General features: G+C 53.4%; 4 protein-coding genes across 4 annotated transcripts; 3 read left to right on the plus strand and 1 right to left on the minus strand.

Annotated features, from left to right (window-relative positions):
- Positions 1 to 3,983: 3,983 nt before the first annotated feature.
- ColSpa_10556 (carnitine monooxygenase reductase subunit) lies at positions 3,984 to 5,695 on the plus strand (the record flags this gene model as incomplete). The annotated part of the gene is made up of 3 exons (XM_049276768.1): positions 3,984 to 4,203; positions 4,275 to 4,435; positions 4,484 to 5,695. The coding sequence occupies 3 exons, from the start codon at positions 3,984 to 3,986 to the stop codon at positions 5,693 to 5,695; spliced, it is 1,593 nt and encodes a 530-aa protein (XP_049132725.1).
- A 496-nt stretch (positions 5,696 to 6,191) lies between these two features.
- ColSpa_10557 (ribosome assembly factor mrt4) lies at positions 6,192 to 7,133 on the plus strand (the record flags this gene model as incomplete). The annotated part of the gene is made up of 1 exon (XM_049276769.1): positions 6,192 to 7,133. One exon carries the CDS (start codon positions 6,192 to 6,194, stop codon positions 7,131 to 7,133), a length of 942 nt encoding a protein of 313 aa, XP_049132726.1.
- Positions 7,134 to 9,631: 2,498 nt separating this feature from the next.
- Positions 9,632 to 12,039, plus strand: ColSpa_10558 (endo-1,3(4)-beta-glucanase; the record flags this gene model as incomplete). The annotated part of the gene is made up of 5 exons (XM_049276770.1): positions 9,632 to 10,029; positions 10,087 to 10,153; positions 10,206 to 10,398; positions 10,459 to 10,497; positions 10,553 to 12,039. The coding sequence occupies 5 exons, from the start codon at positions 9,632 to 9,634 to the stop codon at positions 12,037 to 12,039; spliced, it is 2,184 nt and encodes a 727-aa protein (XP_049132727.1).
- A 691-nt stretch (positions 12,040 to 12,730) lies between these two features.
- ColSpa_10559 (transcription factor atf1) lies at positions 12,731 to 17,121 on the minus strand (the record flags this gene model as incomplete). Its single annotated transcript, XM_049276771.1, has 4 exons — positions 12,731 to 12,990; positions 13,048 to 16,675; positions 16,729 to 16,902; positions 16,957 to 17,121. 4 exons carry the CDS (start codon positions 17,119 to 17,121, stop codon positions 12,731 to 12,733), a joined length of 4,227 nt encoding a protein of 1,408 aa, XP_049132728.1.
- Between the last annotated feature and the right edge of the window lie 1,465 nt (positions 17,122 to 18,586).

Here is an 18,586-nt window from a genome sequence, read left to right on the forward strand (position 1 = left end):
TGCCGCCGCCACATGTCAGTTTTTGATGTCAGCTGCATATCCGCAGCCCGTGAACTTCCCATCGGCAAACGAAATCCGTAGTAGTATGACGTCCAATCAGATTCGTAAACCTCAAAGGTATTTAGACTCGAAAGTCCATGGAAGTGATCGTCGATGATTTCAAAACAAACAGTGGAGCCAACATCCGATCCGACTAAGTCTTCGAGGTCCAGATGGCCTGGAGCCCATTGTTCCTTGCAGATGTCGAACAGCTTCAGAACCCATCTTTTAAAGCCGTCGTCTCCAGTCAAAGAGTGGGTACCATAGTAAAGATATTCCCTGTTGTTACGCACGAACACCTTGGATGTTGATTCGAGACGGTAGGCTGCCAGGAGTCTCCTTTGCCATAAGTCTAATACGACGAGGCAACTTCGTCCCTCAGACTTTGGCGGACTATAGAGGCAGCTCAAGATCCCATAGGCGAAGTGCAATGGCCGAAACTTATATTTGCTATTCCCGAGGTCTGGTCCTAGCACGGACTCCAGTAGCGTGCGGGTATCGATGACGATCTCCGAGTCTGCAGACCCATGGAGATCAAGGAGGCGGAGCGACTCGTGACCATGGGTATAGCAAAGCATCCCGTCACAGTATATAAACTCATCTGCTTGAGCAACAATTGCAGTAGCATATGGCGCGGCGGTGGCAATGGCGTCTCGGGTCTTGACCAGGCGCCGTAAGCAGCGGGCATATTGCTTGGAGAACCGGGCATTTTGGACCTCGGGTGAGTATGAGGCATTAGTCTAATACACTCAGTCAGCATGGCACGAGACATATGTAATTAGGTAAAGGGGATCTCACCTCAAGCGCGGCCCGACAAATATCATCGTTGATCACCAGGTATCTGAATTGTGAACAAACCAGGCTGAGGTTGAATATGTCGTGTAAGTCTAGAGAATCCGCTATGTAGGTCATGATCTCGATAGGCAACCGTTGCATCCTCGTGAAGTCGACGGCCGCCCTGATCCCGTCTCTCAACCATCCGAATGGAATTGCGTATTGTATAGAGGAGTGAGGTCAGAATTGGAAACGAGGCGAGATCGATGCTGGAAGGGGTTTGTGTATGGTGCCGAAACAAGATTGGAATCATGTGAACAAGGCGACCCAACTTAATGCACGTTCGAAGATGCTTTCTGCAGGAGGGGGGGTTGAGCAGCAACGCTTTAAGAAGCCTCGAGCAGAGCCGCAGAGCCGCATAGGCGCAGAGCCTCAACCCCCCCCCCCCCTTATTTGAGACTCGTGGACTTCAAGGGGATAAATAGTGCCGAGGCGATGGCATTCGTCCTCCGACAGCCTCGTTGTTGTACCACATAGTAAAATTGAGCTTTATCATGGCTATTCTCGCCTATGCTGTTCCCGGCTACCCCCTGGATCGGGCTACGAAACAGCTTGTTTGCGATCGAGGTGAATGATATTCATTATTGTATGGCAGGCATGCAGCCTGATTCCAAATTGAGACTTGACTGGAGCAGAGCTAGACCTGCTCTTCACGGTGTAAGATTTGCAGGGGAGCAGGGGAGGATGAGGCTCTGCGCAATGACCTAAGGGACGAGTCTTAAAACTCTTAATGGCTTGGTGCAGTGGGCGTACGAATCCGGGAAGATGCCTTGTACACTTCGGGCACAGCCAGGAAGGCCCTGCTTTGACTTACAAACATCAAGGTGCTAGCATTCCTTAGATTGAGCGCCGCCCAATAAGATAACATTAAGGACCCACATTGAGGCTCAAGTAAATGGAATCCCAGTGATTTCCCCTCAGTGTCTTTCGTCGGCTTGGTCCAATTTCTTTCCCAACACTACTATGCATGTGTCAATAGCATCCCCAGAGTGGAATGAAGTCGTAGCCCAAGCCATCTTGACACGGCTGGGCATGGTCATTATCTTATTTCCAGCCCTTGCGGCCCTGCGTTCGGCCTCCGACTCGAGGGGAAAACTCACACCCCGCGACTTGCCGACGAAGCTCGTCACTTTTCCATAAGCGGACATATCATCTCCGCTCGTCTCAATCACCTCAGCGCTGCCAACCCGCTTACAGCAGCACTACTCGCTCCCAGGATTTGCCGCCCGACTGCTTCGAAGAAGAAATCACTTGGTGTGTCTCTAGTGCTGCGGATCTACCTAAACTCACAAGGCTTCTAGGGTTCATGCCCAGGAGAGGGGCGTCGCCCCATTAACTGGGATGTCATAACGAATGTCGGGTTCCCTGGATACATTTACGCCCGCTCTCGCTGCTACATGGAGACGATCATCCTCGAAAAGCCTCACTCAGCTTATGGAGCTTGTCCCAAGCATGAGGGATCCTCTTGATTTTTGAGTCAGTTAACGCCAACCATTTTCGGGCTGGCGATATCGGCGCCCATAGGCCTCGAGCCGTTGCCCGGGGGGCTTGCCTGCCCTCACGATGTGTTACCGCCTCGCTCGATGTCACAAGGTCGCAGAGACGACCTACCAGTGAAGCCCACATGTCCAACAAACAAAAGACATTGTGGCCAGTGTTGCACCCCGTGAGCAAATGATGTGGCGTCACCTTATTCGCTAGACACACCTCAGAAGCAAGTAACTCGCACGGGTAGTGTTCAACAAGACTGGATATGATGGTGTGGCAGTCACTTGGCCAGGCATGGCAGTTTGTCAGTACTCATGAGACTGCACTGGTGCGGCTGTGTTCCGAGGCCCTAATGTGCAGAATCAAGGAATCCGAGAGGAATGTGCACCTTAATGACGTTGATCTCGTGCTGCTTTTTGAATGGACTAGGATATTTTGACCCGCCGTTTAAGGAGCCAATGTAGGAAACGCTCATCAAGGCCACATGTCTACTGCTTCGTATCCCCATCCTGAACCCGGGGTACTGGCGTTACAGAATCAGGCTATCACTGAGCATCTGCAAATGAGGCATGAGACGTCGACTTCGCATTTGCCATAATACTTAGAGAACTGGCGAGCTCCTAATCCATACATGTTTGACAACGCGACTGCAGAGTCTTCGGTTTTAGAGAGCGGTAACGACTGGACTGAGACGACGAACGCCGATGATAAGACTGTTTTTCCAGCCGAATCTCTCTTAGGATGCATGTAACCTCGCAGTTTGACGCTGACCCGGTTTCCAACGACGTAACACCATCACCAGGGTAGAGCTACCTGAAGCCGGCACTCGGGCAAGACTTCCAGTATACACGTTACCTAATTGAGAAGAGGAGAGGAAGAAGAATGTCCCAGTGCCTCGCTCTCTGAACTAGATGCCATCCGGAGGTGCTTCCCAGCACCGATATCTACCCATGATGAGGCTCTGTCCTAAAACATGCGCTAGCCCAGTTCCGGCCTGCAAGACTGATAGCCTTGGATCCAGGTGTGGTCGAATCTCGACATGATATATCAACCTTGTTACTGGAGAACCTCCCTTGAAGCCCCTGTCACCGACATAGGAGATCTACATGACACCGGCAAGCCGGCCGAGGGTTCCGGGCCCGGCTGCACTAGTGCTGACTGCTGTGCGAGAGGAAGGCACTCTTGTCGATTAGCTAGGTGGACTACTGCTGTGCTCCGGAGAAAACTAGATCTGGATCTCTTCTTCTCGACTGCCTTTTTCATGGCGGCCCTCACGACCCTTTGCACAATTCTGGCAGTACGGTACTCGAAAGACAAGCTCTGCTGAGACCTAGCCCAATATTACTCATTCGAAATGATCCAATGCCTGCAAACACATACTTGCATCCTAATCTTGATGCCACTTCCCTAGTCCTCAGAATGCGATGCTTCTGGCCGAATTTCAGCCAGCGTACGTACTGTGCATGTCGTAATTCACACGGCTTTCCCCCGTCGTCAATCCTTTCGAAGCTAAATAAGACTTTAGCTTGGACAGGCCTTCAGTCTTACATACCACATTGCATACGTTCTCCCACACATTCTCCTCCCAACTTTCACCTCATATACGCGCCTCGAAACTAGCTATGAGCTCTACGCAAGAGATCGACCTCTGGTCGCCTTTTACTAGAGACGTTCTACTGGAGGTCCGAACCAGCATGATGAAGAAGATGCCGGGATTAGAGGTCGAGTCTGGAATAGACAAGAGCCTCAGAGAAGGACCGATTCATGTATCTTTACTGGGTCTTGACGCGGACGAGCATGACCCGACCTTCCATGGAGGTCCCGACAAGGCGATTCACGGTTGTAAGTGGCTCAATTGCTTCACCTGGCGGTCCTCTGCCGATAAGGTGCACTGCTGAAAAGGATTTGTCCAGATTGCTCATCGCATTATCCTGGCTGGAAAGAAGAGTATCCCGGGGCAGCAGATCGCTTCACACCAGGTGCATTTGGGGAGAATTTTGTCACCAAGCACATGAATGAGCGGAACGTCTGCATTGGAGATGTCATCGCTGTTGGTGATGAGGTCGTGCTTCAAGTCAGTCTACCGCGCCAGCCATGTTACAAGCTAAACCACCGATTTCAGCTGAAGAACTTTGCCCCAACAACGTTCAAGACCAGCAGGACCGGCTGGTATTATAGAGTCCTCAAGGAGGGCACTGTAAAGGCGGGCGATGAGATCAGGCTCGTTGAGCGGAAGTGGCCCAAGTGGACCATTGAGAGGATCCAGGAATATTTGCATAGGAACCAGAATGACTTGGCCATGAACGAGGAGTTGGCAGCGATTGAAGATTTGGGCAAGGAAAGCCGCGGGGCCTTCCAGCGGCGAGTGGCGAAGGCCAAGACTCAGGAGAAGAGGGAAAGGGGTGATAAATGGCGCGATTTCAAAATCGTCGAGAAGACAACCCAAACTCCGCGAATCGCGTCGTTTGTTCTCGAGGCCGTCAGCCTCAAGGAGAACGTGGAAGGTGTAGACCCTGGCGCCCACGCAAAGCTTAAGCTTCCCAACGGCCTCCTACGGTCTTACTCGATCGTCTCTGGAGACCGCAACGAATTCGAACTCGGTATTGCCTTGGAGGACCAAAGTCGTGGAGGCTCCCGTTTCCTCCACGAGTCCGCGGCCGTCGGAGACGTCCTTCAGGTCGGGAGGATTACCACCGACGTGCAGGTCGCAAGTGCTTCGAGCAACCATGTCTTCATAGTCGGCGGTATCGGCATTACCGCCTTCCTGGCTCTCGCCGAGGCATACCTCGAGGTTCACTTCAACTTCGAGATGCACTACGCAGTGCGTTCCGCTGACGACGTACCTTTCCGATCACGTTTGGAAGCTCTCGGTCGCAGTGTGCGACTGTACGACAGGTCCAAAGGGGAGAGGATGGATATTGGCGATATCATGCGGACGCTCAAGTGGAACAGCCATGTGTACGTTTGCGGCCCCACGCGGATGATAGAAGCTGTGAGGACAGCAGCAGAAGAGTGCGGTCTCGATGAGAGCGACGTACACTATGAAGCATTCTCTGCAGACACGTCGGGCGACCCGTTCGAGGTGGAGATCGTGAACCAGGAAGGCAAAGTCCTTAAGGTGGGAGCGGAGGAAACGTTGTTGGAGGTGCTCAAGCGAGAGGTCGGGGGAGATGTTGAGAGTAGCTGCGAGGTTGGCAATTGCGGGACGTGCAAGGTAGTACTGAAGACTGGCCGGGTTGATCACAGGGGCACGGCGTTGACTCCTGAGGAGAGGGTTGGATCAATGCTAAGTTGCGTGAGCCGCGGTATTGAGAGGATCACAATTGAGATTTGATAGCGTTCACAGGAAACGCATTCGACTACAGTAGTTTTGATATTGTGCCCGGTTAATCAACTCACTTCTAACCTCTGGCATTCCTTGGCCGGGACCGAGTTACATTGAATTTTGGCTGCGGAGAGGACAGAAACCTTTGTGTTTAATCTAGAGGATTCTTTGCAACAAATTCTGAGCACATGCAAAATGTATATTACTGTGAAATGTTCCAAGAGTCCAACCATCTAGCGGCTCTAGTTGTGTAATTGACATCTGCAGCTGAATTGGAGAGGCACAGAGGATCTTGCACTTTGCATGGAGTGGTCGGTCTTCACCATAGATAAGACAAAGGACAGCCAATGTTCGAAGTACCAACCAATAATACTGCGTTTTGATAAGAGACGAGCCCCACCTTAACTTTTTTTTGGTTTGGGTCCGACGAGAATTTTGGTGGCTCTCACGGTTCATTTCTCGAGGACGACAAGCGCATTCTTGGTGTCGACCACATTTTCCCACAATGTCACCCGCCGAGTCCCAAGGAGATGGCTTCGTAATTCTGCCAGTGAAGCTACCAGCGCTTCCATCTTGTCCCATCACCGCCCTCCACGAAATCCGCGTCCGACGGAATGCGCCCAAGATCCCGACCGAGATCGACGACCGGAGTCTTTTCCTCAAGAACGTCCCTGTCGACAGTACCGAAGCCCATTTTCGCCAGGTCTTTGCGGCCCTCGTTGGTCCCGGTCGATTCGAGAGCATTGCGTTCGAAGATGAGCGGAAAACCAGCACGGCGATCGACCCGGCCCAGGCCGTGAAGGTGACGGGTTTCGGCAAGAAGCGCAAGCGTGACGAGCAGGAGGCAGAAGAGAGAGCAAGGGAGGAAGAGGTCGCCCGGCTACCGGATATTTGGACTAGGAGACTGCGCAAAAGTGGCAGCAGCGCCATTGTCCTCTTGGCCGACCAAAAGAGTGTCGAACTCGTAATGAAGGCTATCAAGAAGGCGAACAAGTCGAAGAAGTTCCCCGTCTGGGGGGAAGGGGTTTTCCACGACCTTTCCGAGCTTGGTTCGCAGTGGATCTCAGCACATATCCAGCTGGCTCGTTGCGACAAGGCGGCGACGCAAAAGTCCGTACATGCCTTCTTCAACGTCTTCAACCGCAAGGAGAAGGAAGCGGCTGAGATGGCCAAGAGGCTGCGTAACGAGCCGGACGAGGACGGATTCGTCACAGTCGTCCGCGGCGGCCGTGTCGCGCCAGCGAACAAGACCGAGGCAGAGGAGGCCCGGCAGAAGATGGTGGACAAGGCGGAGAAGAAGAAGTCGGAGACGACAGACTTCTATCGCTTCCAGCTGCGCGAGCGTCGCAAGGCGGAGCAGGCCGCGTTGATGAAGAGGTTCGACGAGGACCGGAAAAAGGTCGACGCGATGAAGGAGAAGCGTGGGAAGTTCAGACCCGAGACATGATCCGGCAATGGAACGTCTCGTCAACCAACTAAAACAAGATACCCATTTACGCCACATTATTGAAACTGTAAGTTGTCTTTCTGTCTCACGCCCACCTCTTCCCTTCCACATGATGACGCACGCGGGGCCAGCGGAGCACCTTGCGATGAAGGGCTTGTCCTGGATTCAGTGGTGCAGTGCCGACAAACACCGCGTTACCATATCTTCTCAACTTGTCTGAAATCCAAGAGATTCTGTCATTACAACCTCAGTCGGTGTTGAACACCAGAGGCTAACTTGACGCCAGACTACGAAGGTCGGAGGACCGGCCATAAAGGCCATGCCAGCCGTGACAAACTCGCTATGTTTGGCCATTGGAATCAGAAGTGCCCTTGTCAGACTGCCCCTGGGTCATCCACGACAAGGAATCACTGCATACAGATGCTCCTTTGGCCAGAACCTAAGTGGACCCGACAAAATGAAAAGATCGTGTATCAGTCGAGTCGGAAAATAGAAATGCCTCAGTGCAGATATCACGGACTGGTCTAGTTTTGACCGCCACGCCGTTCAGCCGTCCTCAGCAGAAACAATACCCAGCCACGTGTGTGTCGGCAAGTCTATCTAACCACTCATGGGATTATTCCAGCGAACTCATCAGACGCAGTCCCAGCGCGGCATCGGTGTTATTGGCATGTTCTTGGCACCCCTACTTGTAACCAACATGCTCTTGAATAGTATATGGCGTGGATACTCGTTCAAGCCTCTTCCCTATTTAAACTGTTTCTTCGCTTGGCCACAAAGACTTTAGCGTCAAAAATCGCGGTCTCAGACTCCTCAGCCGTTGTTAGTGAACAATATGTTAGATGCGCTAGTGATGGGCTACCACACGGCCGGTTCCTCGCGGCTCACGAGGTGGGAGGATGAGGTCTGGAAACATGATCTTGTTTCTCAAAGTGGCTCGCCGTAAAATGTCGTTACTCACTTCGTTTTGTTTCAATATGTTCTCTTTTAGTGACAACCCTTTTTACCAATTGAAACTCCGCCTCGAAGGCTCACAGAAGATCTTTTGTGCACATGCTTGCCCGCTCCGTGCCGCATGACGACGTCCAACTTATTTGACAGGCCCTGGCACGACGAGGGTTTTCGGTTATCGTCTCCGACCTTGCAGCCCAGGGCTGGATCGCGAGTCTATCGGCTCGGCGTTGGGGTCGAAAATGGCATAGCTCGAGGTAGACCGACATCTGCAAGTTTGCGGCGGGAAATCCAGCAGATTTCCCCTCCACATCTCACGACTTTTCCTTCTCTCCATTGTCCTCATCTTGAGCGCTGAGACCCTGCCAAGTGATGTCCGTCAATACGCTCCGACAACTTGTCAAGTCCAGCTCTGTCCAAGAATAGCAGGCCGTCAAGCCCACTGTGATCGCCTTCACCTGAAGTTTGGCGTTTTGTTGAGAGCAAAAAATAAAAATACAAATTAACGATGCCGTTTCTCACACGGACCTTATGCAAGGAGTTGCGATTGCAAGAAAGTGCTGCCAATGCCAGAAAGCCTCATGAGGACGTTGGAAAACGACTCATGACCAGGCACCAGCGCGCCATGCTGCATGCGAAAGTACCAATCTATAGCACAGCATGTGCAACAACGAGAACCTTTGCTTTCTGCCGTTGTCCTGTACCTGCATTAGACAGCACGTCGGCCTACATTACCATCACCTGTTGGGGGATGGAATGGGAAGAACAGCAGCTGCATCAAGTCGCAACGAGAATCCTTTAGCCGCAGAGCCACCAAGTCCCGCCGATGCTGGCTTCTTGCGGCTGGAAGCAGTTTCTAATGGTCGCGAACTAATATCCTTTTCGGGCTAGCCTGTCGACCGATGTAAGTCGAAGACTGCCACATCGCAGAATCCCCCAATCATTCTCAACCATCGACCTTTTTGCAATTTCCCATGCCCCTTTTCAGCACCCGATCGAGCGTAAAGCAGAGAACTCCCACCGCTTGCTCGCCCGGACCGCGTGATGCTTAGCCCCGGTCGCCTTCAATGGGGTCTTGCATGCGCAGTTGGCATCGTGAAGCCTTCTTCGCAGCCCTCCTTCCCCTTCTGGGACACATAGACCGTGAGGCCAATCTAGCCCGGCCAAGTCCACCGAAGAATCTGTTAGAGAGGCCCTAATGAGGTTGTTCCCAAAATGAGGGACTCGCTTAGTCCACCGAGGCTTTTCTGGCTGCGATGCCGCTGTGCCTCTGGGCGTGTAAGTGACCAATCCGCCAACGGCACAGGAGAGATGCCCAAGCACTCGCGATGAGAGAGCGTGGGAATCATAAGCAGCACGTCGTCCGCCTCGCATGAAGGGGGCTTGCTCTTCTCTCCTCACGCAGTACACACTAGCCAACGACTGTGCCGTCCAGCAACCTCCAGAGCCATCTTGCTCGTCCAACGACGTATCTCACGTCAAGTCATTCGCTTTACCACATCTGACTTACACCAAGTCTCTCTTTTATTAATCCTAATACAGCCATCATGGCCCCCTCACTCTTTGCTCTTGGTACGGCTGCCCTAGCTTTGGCTGGTGACGCCGCCGCCAAGCAGTTCGTCCTCGACGACACCTACGACTCGACGAACTTCTTTGACAAGTTCGACTTCTTCGAGAGCAGATACGGCACTGGAAATTACAACGATGTCGACCTCACTTCGGGTTACATCAACTACCGGACTCGTGTCGATGCCCAGAAGTTGGGCCTCATTAGCAACGCCGGTGGTGAGGTCTACTTGGGCCCTGATGTCCAAAATGTCACCGAGTTTCCCGGTGTTGGTCGTTCCAGTGTGAGGCTCGAGAGCAAGGCCATCTACAACAAGTCTCTCATGGTCGCCCGCTTCTCTCACCTGCCCAAGCCTGTCTGCGGTGCTTGGCCTGCTTTGTGAGTCTTTGACAGGATACATCTGTACTAGATACTCGTAGACTAACGTAACTGAAGCTGGTCTTACGGTGCCCCGTGGCCCCAGAAGGGTGAGCTCGACTGGTTTGAGGGCTGGAACAATGCGGTAAGGACCTCAACCGCACTGCTTCTCATGGCCATTACTTACAACGTTGCAGGCTGCCAACAAGCCCGCCGCCCACACCTATCACTCGTCCGAGCAGGGCCAGTGCATCATTAGTGATGCTGGCCAGATTTCCAAGGTCAATACGGCCAACTGTGATCAGTGGGCTCCCGGTCAATACCAGAACGAGGGTTGCGCTGCCACTGCCACCTCTGCTGATCCTTGGGGCTCTGCTGACGGTGGTGTTTGTAAGTGAAGTTGAAGGCACTTGAAGGTCCACAGCCCCCTGTTTCTAACAAAATCCATAGACGCCGTTGAATGGACCGATGACTACATCAAGTTCTTTGGTAAGCCTATTCCCAAGTAGCATATGCTTCAAGAGCCATCTGACCTTGCTCCTAGCCTGGACTCACGGCGCTGCTCCCAAGGATATTGGATCCGACTCCCCCGATACCTCCTCCTGGGGTACCCCTTCCATGCTGATCTCCAACGACAAGTGCAACATCAACAGCCACTTCGGGGACCAGAAACTCGTGATCAACATTGACTTCTGTGGCGTTCTCGCCGGCAACGAGTTTATCTGGAAGGACCAGTGTGCTGCGTCTACCGGCCACGCCGTCTGTTCAACCTACGTCGCGCAAAACCCCTCGGCTTACAAGGATACCTACTTCAAGATCAAGGACATTCGTGTCTTCAAGGAGGGTAGCAAGCCCGCGGTCACGACTTCAACATCTGCCTCCGTATCTGCATCTGCCTCCGCGTCAGCTTCTGCTTCTGCCTCCATCTCTGCTTCTGCTTCTGCCTCCGCGTCGGCTTCTGCTTCTGCCTCGGCCAGCGAATCTCACTCGCAGACAGGTACGGCCAAGGTCACTGACAAGTCTGTCAGCGTCTCCGACTCCCAGACTGCTATCGGTAATGCCTCTGCGTCCAAGTCTGCTTCCATCACTGCTACCGGCATAGCTACTGGCACCATCACCGCAAGCGCCAGTGCCACCAAGTCCGCGTCTGCCAATGGCTCCGGCTCTATTTCCATCAAGTCCAACAGCGTTATTGACGAGGACGTCTGCACCGAGGATGACGATGGTGTCATCACCAAGAGCGTAGTCACCACCAAGGACGTAGTTACCAACAAGGACGCAACTACCACCAAGAGCGGCATCACCAACAAGCAAACCGAGGCCGTCGTCTCGACGACCGCCGTTGAGCTGACCACTTCGACTGTCTACACCACCAAGGTCTCGACCGTCACTGCGTGCCCACCGGCCGTCACTGATTGCCCGGGCCGGATTGGTAAGGTCATCACAGAGACCATCGCTCTCTACACCACCGTGTGCCCCGTCTCATCGGTCTCTGCTCCTAAGCCCACGGAACCAGTCAGGGGCAACAATCACAACGAAAACAACGACAATAAGCCCAACCCCGGGTCTGAGGTCTCAACCACCACTTTGACCACCGTGTATACCATCACAAAGTGCCACCCTTCCGTCACAAACTGTCCCATTGGAAGCGTCACCACCAAGATCGTGACGAAGTCGGTCCCTGCCGCCGGCCCGTCCGTGCCCATCGTTACCAAGATCGTTGTTCCTTCCGGTTCCATCTCCGCCCCGGGCGTGACCAAGACACTCTCCCGGGTCTCATCCTCCGGCCTCCCCCCGAAGCCCAGCGCTCCCAACGGCAAGCCTCCCGGCTACAACTCTACCACACCGGTGTCCAAGCCCTCCACCCTGTCTGCCCTTAAGCCCTCAGGAACCGCCCCCGGTGCTTCAATCACCGGCTGCTCTGGCCCTAGCTGCCCGACCAAGCCGGCCGTTGTCGTTAACGCCGCCGTCCAGGCCGGCGCCAGCTTCGCGCTCATGGCCCTTGGCGCCCTCGCTGCCTTTGCCTTATAGATGGTCACACGTCCATGCTGTCCATGCTGTCTCATGGGATAGATGTCACAACAATGTTTAATGTGTATTCAAGTGTGGCCAAATCGACCGCCCATGTCAGGAGAGAAGATGCTTTGGTTTCATTTGTCGCGAAAAATGCAGATATCCTGTCCTTCTGGGTACGTCTTGATGCAGCACGCGTAGTTGTAGCTTTGGCCTGAATAATAATGAAACGGGAGTGGTGATACAAGAGCACCAGTGTCCGCAATGTGACAATGGCTTACTCAGAGGACGCAGAGAAACAATCCCATCGAAAGTCTCAGGTTTTCGATGTAGGTGAAAAGTTTTTTTTGAGTTGAATGGTCGCTGCCGTCATGAGAGTCCAATTTTGTCTAATGGCTTTTTGGCCTCTAGGGGCCGATTTTCACTAATCTACATGAATGATGCTGCTCGACTCCCCCCTCCGCCCCCCGTTGAAATACAGGGGACGAAGGAATTGCTAAATAAAACACTTTCCACCCGCTCGCTCACTGCAGAGCGGTCTTTTTGTCTGCTCGTAATGGTTTTCCTTCCCCGTTCTTCATAATCAAGCGTTCCTCCCGTCTTGTCGTCAAACTCAGTAATAACTCCCGAGCGACATACTGCCGTTGTAATTTCTCATCCGGGGAAGGTCTTTCGATCCATGACAATCCCGCGTGCCAGAGACGGGAGCCTATCTGCCGCCCTTCTGCATCTTGGTGATTTCCGTCTGGTACCGGATCTTGAAGCCGTTGCACAACGCTCGCATGTCAGGGTAAGCCTGCTTAAGCAACTCGAAGCCACCGGGGATAACACGGACGGGCCACGAGTTGACCCTCGACGAGCGACTGGCCTTGAAGCAAAGCCAGAAGTAGCCGGGGTGCTTAGGATCGATGCAGAAAGCGTAGGCGGAACGGTTGGGGTTGGCGTCAATATACGTTGTGAGCCATTTTTCTGCAGTCAAGGTTAGCTATACTCAGCCATTAGTGCATAACTCACAGCAGGACTTACCGAGATCCGTCTTGGACCGCTTCTCGAACTTCTCATGCTGCATCATCTCGTCCACCTTTCTGGACATGGCCTCGATGTGCTCGTGGATCAGCTCGTCTAGATCCTTGTAGGTGAACTTGCCGCCCACCTTGAGCAGCTTGCCGACGGAAAATTCGGTCTCCTTTTGGAGCTCAAGAACGTCAACGTGCTGGAAGACACCATCGGCGACCTTCCAGGTGATAGCCAGATGATCGTTACCCTTTGAAGAAGGACGGATGATGACCTCGCCGGCGGCTTGGGTGCCGAGCCATTGCTCCGCCTCCAACCCGTTGAAAGGCTTGAAGAGAGGATGCTTGATGACTCTCTGGGTGCGGCCAGTACTCTTGTCCTTTTCGCGCAGCTCCTCCTTGTCCGCCGCCTCCAACCTCTCGTCCCACTGCCCATGGCCGTGATACAGCGGGCGCTTGTACGGGCGTTTGACCTCTGCATCTCTTGCAGAAAGCTTGGCAAGAAAGTCCTTGTAGTTTATCTCAAGGACCTTGGCTTGCACAGTCTGCCCATTTGTCAAAAGACCCCGAACTCGAACACCGTCGGGGCCATCATGTGACTCGATGCGGCCCTCTATGCCGCAGTCCAATTTGACGATGGCGAAATCGTCTTTGACTACCCTTACGTTGACAGGGATGATCATGCCTTGGGCAAGAGTATCCTTTGTCTCACCAGTGAACATAGTGAAGATCTCATTCGGGCCGAGAGATGCAAAGTTACGACGCAACTCTTCGTACGGAGCCTGGAGTTCTGCTCGAATAGTCTCAAGTGTGGCGCGCTTCCTCTGGCTGTAATTCCGTTCGAGCTGCTCAGCATATTCTTCAAGGATAAGCTCGTTGACCTTCTCCTGTTCGTCTTCTTTAAAGAGCTTGCGAACAATGGCTCCTGGACCGTTGTGATCGGTCTCCGCCTTGACGTCTTCCTCGTCAAGTTCGAGAGCGTCAGCTGCCATCTTGCGGCCCAACTCGTAGTCCTCTGGATGGACACGGGTGTTGTCAAGAGGGTCCGAGGTGGGATTCGTTGCGTCGTAGTCGATGAATAGGAAACTGGCGCAGTTATTCCATACTCTGGGACCTACAACCGGGAGCTTTCCGCTGTCGGGATCGCCGACAAGCTCGTCTCTGCTGCTGACGGCCCCGCCATTTGCGTTGATGGCTTTGATTACACTTGTGGCTTTTCGGGGACCGAGACCCGCAACATATGGTAGAAGATTAGCCGTATAGGAGTCGCCCACCGCCTCATTGATATTGACACCGCAGAGGTTGACCATGTCAACCATCGCCGACTCAAGGTGTTTGAGGAGCTTCTCTTGAGGCAGCAGATTTTGACAAGGGTGGAAAGCTAGGGTGGTAATATCCTTGCCGAGAGCAGCGTACTCCTTGAGCGGGTTCTGCATGTAGTGCGCCAGGGCAATGCAGTATCTCGTAAGGGAACTGAGAGTAGGGTGCTCGGCGACCGCTCGGGGACTATCTTTGTACAACCGAGCCACTTCATCGTTCACAACGATGACTTCGAGCGGCTCGGTGCGGTACTCGCCAAGCTCGGGGTCGTCGAACTCAGGACCCATCAAACCCTTCTCGTTAATCAAGCTCTCCAAGTCTCTCACGAGCTTCTGCGTATCGGCGGACCATCCACTAACACCAATGGCATCGGGGCGGCGTCTGTTGACGATCTCAACAAACTCTTCGCGAGCACGCTCATCACGGGCCAGATTGCCCAGCTTGCCCTGCTCAATGACCCGGCCATCTTCTTCAACCGAGGCCCAGCAGGTGGGGTCGCGAGCTGGATCCGCCATGCCGTTTGACAGAGTAATGATGCGAGGTACCGTGCCAAGAATCATGCCCTTGGGCTTGTACGGTGCTTGATCGAGCCTCTTGGAGTACTCTTCACGGCAGGCTTTGAGGACTTCTTCTTGGCACGCGGTGCGAAGTGACTCCTTGACACCCTTGGCGATAATCTTGGACAGGCGGGGGACAACGAGGTCAAGCACCTTTTGACGCTCCTCATTCCATCGGTCAGCAAGTTCACTGTAATTGTCCGAGATGAACTCTTGGCGTAACTGGCGCTTGAAACCATCGTCGTTCTCCAATGTCAGCTTGACCTCAATGAGGCCTTCCTCTTCAGCCTTCATCATCTTGAGGTATAGATCCGGCTGGCGAGCGACATCGGCAATGGTTTGGTTGATGAGGTACTTGACTTCGTAGAACGGGTGCGATTCATCAATCTTCTTCAGGCCCTTCTCCGTTCGACGACAGCTAATCTCGCCCATTTGGTAGAAGTTGACCCTAAAATGCTTGCGCATACGGGGGTTGACGAAAAGTTCCTCTGCATACATTTGCCGAGCGGCATACATGACCGTATCGCCTGTCTGAAACTCCTCGTCGGTAAGAGAGTCGGCGAGGTCATCCGGAAGTTGGCTATCGTCATCGGCCCAAACTTTGTTACCTTCGCGAAGAGTATTCTGAGCGAACCGGTCCGGAGTGATACCGTAAGCGCGGACGAAACCAAAGGCCTTGCTCCGCCTGACCCTGTCGACAAGGTTTGATTTTGAGCCTGGGCGCTTCATTTGGTTGCCATTGCCGTTAATCGAGGACATATCCTTGAGCTCGGCGGCGTACTGGAAATGAAGGTAGTCTTGAAGGTCTTGCAGTTCCTCCATTGTCGCGGCCTGGGGAATCATGTCTTCGAGCACGTCGTCCTTGATGCTCGAAGTCGACTTGAGGTTCTCGAATGTCTTCTCCAGAGCATTCCGCTTCTCAATAAGCGACCGGAACTTGATGTCGAGTTCTAGGATGCGCCACAGATCGTCCTGGGTGAGCAGCTTGTCCGCACTGACAATCCACTCGGGGGCATCCGGATCGTCGCGATGGTCTGGGTTTTTCGTCTTTTTCGCGTGAATCAGATAGTCCTTGCGATGTTGGAAAACGTAGGGGACCTCAACGTCGTCGACAACAAAGAACTCAAGAACCTTGCCGATAGCCTTGGTGAAGGGTCCATGCAGTTCGGATTGGAGTAGCTTTTTGGGCCACATCAAACCCGCAATCCACCGAGCCTCCTCCTTGAATTGCTCGGCGCTGATTTGCAAGTGCTTGAAGGGTTTTCGGTCCAGCTGGAATCTTTCGGGCTCGTCCGTGAATCGAATCTGGTTATCCTCGTCGGTCAAGAGCTTTTCCTTCAGTTGCGACGGCTCGAAGACATCCTTGAGCTCGATGACCTGCTCCTCTCGTTCACGGTCCTCTTCCTCGTCCTCCATTTGAAGAGCCCAGTCGTAGTCTTCTCCGTTTCCGAAAATGGCCTCCATGTCCTCGAGGGCGTCTTTGTCAAGACCAGCGGTATCAACCACACCTCCCACCCCCTTGTCACGGGGACGGGCGACTTCAGCATCTTCGAGTTGGCGCGCTCGTTCGTCTTCGTCCTCCGGATAGTCTTCTTCAATGAAGTCGTCAAATTCGTCGGCCTGGGATCGGTAGTTGGACCTGTTGTAAGGTCGGGAGTCGGCAGGTTCTTCATCGTCATCGGAGAACATGTCCTCTAAGCCACGTCGCTCAGTGCCACGGTCATCTTCGTCGCGATGTCCCCGTTTGAGACGCTTGAACTTCGGCTGCAAGGTGTGTTAGCAAGGTGTATGGCAATATGAGCCCGTAGACATCGTACCTGTGTGGGCGCACGGCGTTCAATTTGTTCTCCGATCAGCTCCAAATCGTCCTCGTCCAGCTGCTCCTCTTCTTCTCTGTCACGATGCTCTCGCTTCCGCTTTCGCTCATGGGCTTCCTCGTCCTCGCCTTCTTCCTCTTCCTCGTCTTCATCGACAATGAATCCTTCACGGATCTGCAAGATTCGCATTAGTGGAATGCCAAGTCGCCGTTACACAAGTTTGCCTACTTTGCGCGCCTCCTCCTCATCTTCGTCGTCTTCTTCCTCTTCAGAAGAATCCTCAGGGGCCGCGTTTCTTCTGCGCGAAGAAACAACGTCTTCGTCCATTGACTCCTCATCCTCGTCATCGAGTTCGGCCTCGCCGTCGACGAAGTCACGCATTGAGTTGCTCATCTTGAAGTTGCGAAGTGTGGAAGTCGGGGCGCGTATTGCAAACCACGTCGTCGTATTCGATAGGGACTTTGGGGCGCGTTGCGCTCGCTAATGTCAACCGACCAGGCTCCAGCTCGGGAAGGGAAAGAAGACCCCACGTCTGTTGTAGTTGCTCGGCGTCGAGACGTGGTCCTTGAATGATTAGAGGAGAAGGATGTGATCGAAAGTTGAAGGAAAGCGTCCTTGTCCAGGCAAATTTCAGTTGCCGTTGCTTGCACGCCTGCGCGTGGGAATAATTGAAAGCTTGGACCTCCCAAGGTTGCTCCAGCGCGCCTCTTTCGGGCCCCAGACTTCAGCCTCGTCCGGCTGAATCCCACTGAGGCTGGTGCGATGGTTGTTCCGGCATCCGACGATACGTTGTTATCTTATCGGTTTATCCGATGCCATCCGTGTCTGCTATCTCCTAATCCACGTGTGGCCAGATGTGATCCCCTATCCCCTGCTCACTGATGTGAATCCTAGATTTCCGAAGACAAGCTACCCCAGGCTCACTTATCCACTTCCCGCCACTCAACGTCCTTGCTCATGACTCTACTCGATGTTGCGTCTAGGACAAGGATCACATGGTCAAGACTTGCAAAGGACAATCAATCTTTATCAAATCCGCTGAGGAGCTTACTCAAGTCAGCAGCTCCTGCTCGTCGCAGCGCAGCAAGGTACCATTTCGCATCGTCGTGAATGCACTAGACTTAATGGGGATAGGTTCCAGAAAACAAATTGCTTTGGGCCAGCCATGTGCAACAACTGGGTACGAGGCGGGTTAGCTTGCCTATGCTGCTTCGTCTCGGGCCATGCCGACCGCATCTTCAGGCATATTTGCCCGTGCGACGGAGGCGCAAATTAAAGAGAGGATTAGAACCCTGGACATTTCTCATGAAGCTGTTTCGATTTCGTGATTGGAAGGAGCATTGTCAACAGGGAGTCGAATAGGAGGACGCTAAAGGTTTCTGCTGGTTTTCTGTCTATCAACCTGACACAGACAAGGGCGTCACAGGGAAGCAAGCGCTATTTCAGCCAACAGCAACTGGTGAGCTACGGATCCATCATGCAATGGTCGATGGCACCTTTCTGCGCTTGGGCAACCATCTGGAGCCTGTCAGACAGCAGACAAGACAATGCACACAGACAGTCGAGTCTTAGGTTGGTTGGGGGTGTGAGGGGCCAATGAGGGCGGGCGGCAAGACACTGAGACACAAGGCCGTTTTGCGATTCAAGGCCCTGGTGCAGAGACAAAGTGGGATTTCTTCAGTGCTTCACCATCGTTGGCCCGAATGCCCGAGTTGGCTCATCACATCCAGTTTAGCAGTCCGCGGCTTACACGGGGCGCAGAGACGACAACGCCCAGGCCCCCTGCTAGAGGGTCGCGGACTGGAGTGATGGATCAAGAGGGTGATGGAGACGGCGGCTCGATTGGACTCGATTGTCG

This window comes from Colletotrichum spaethianum (genome assembly GCF_022836535.1).
Source record: "Colletotrichum spaethianum MAFF 239500 DNA, contig36, whole genome shotgun sequence".
NCBI lineage: Eukaryota > Fungi > Ascomycota > Sordariomycetes > Glomerellales > Glomerellaceae > Colletotrichum > Colletotrichum spaethianum.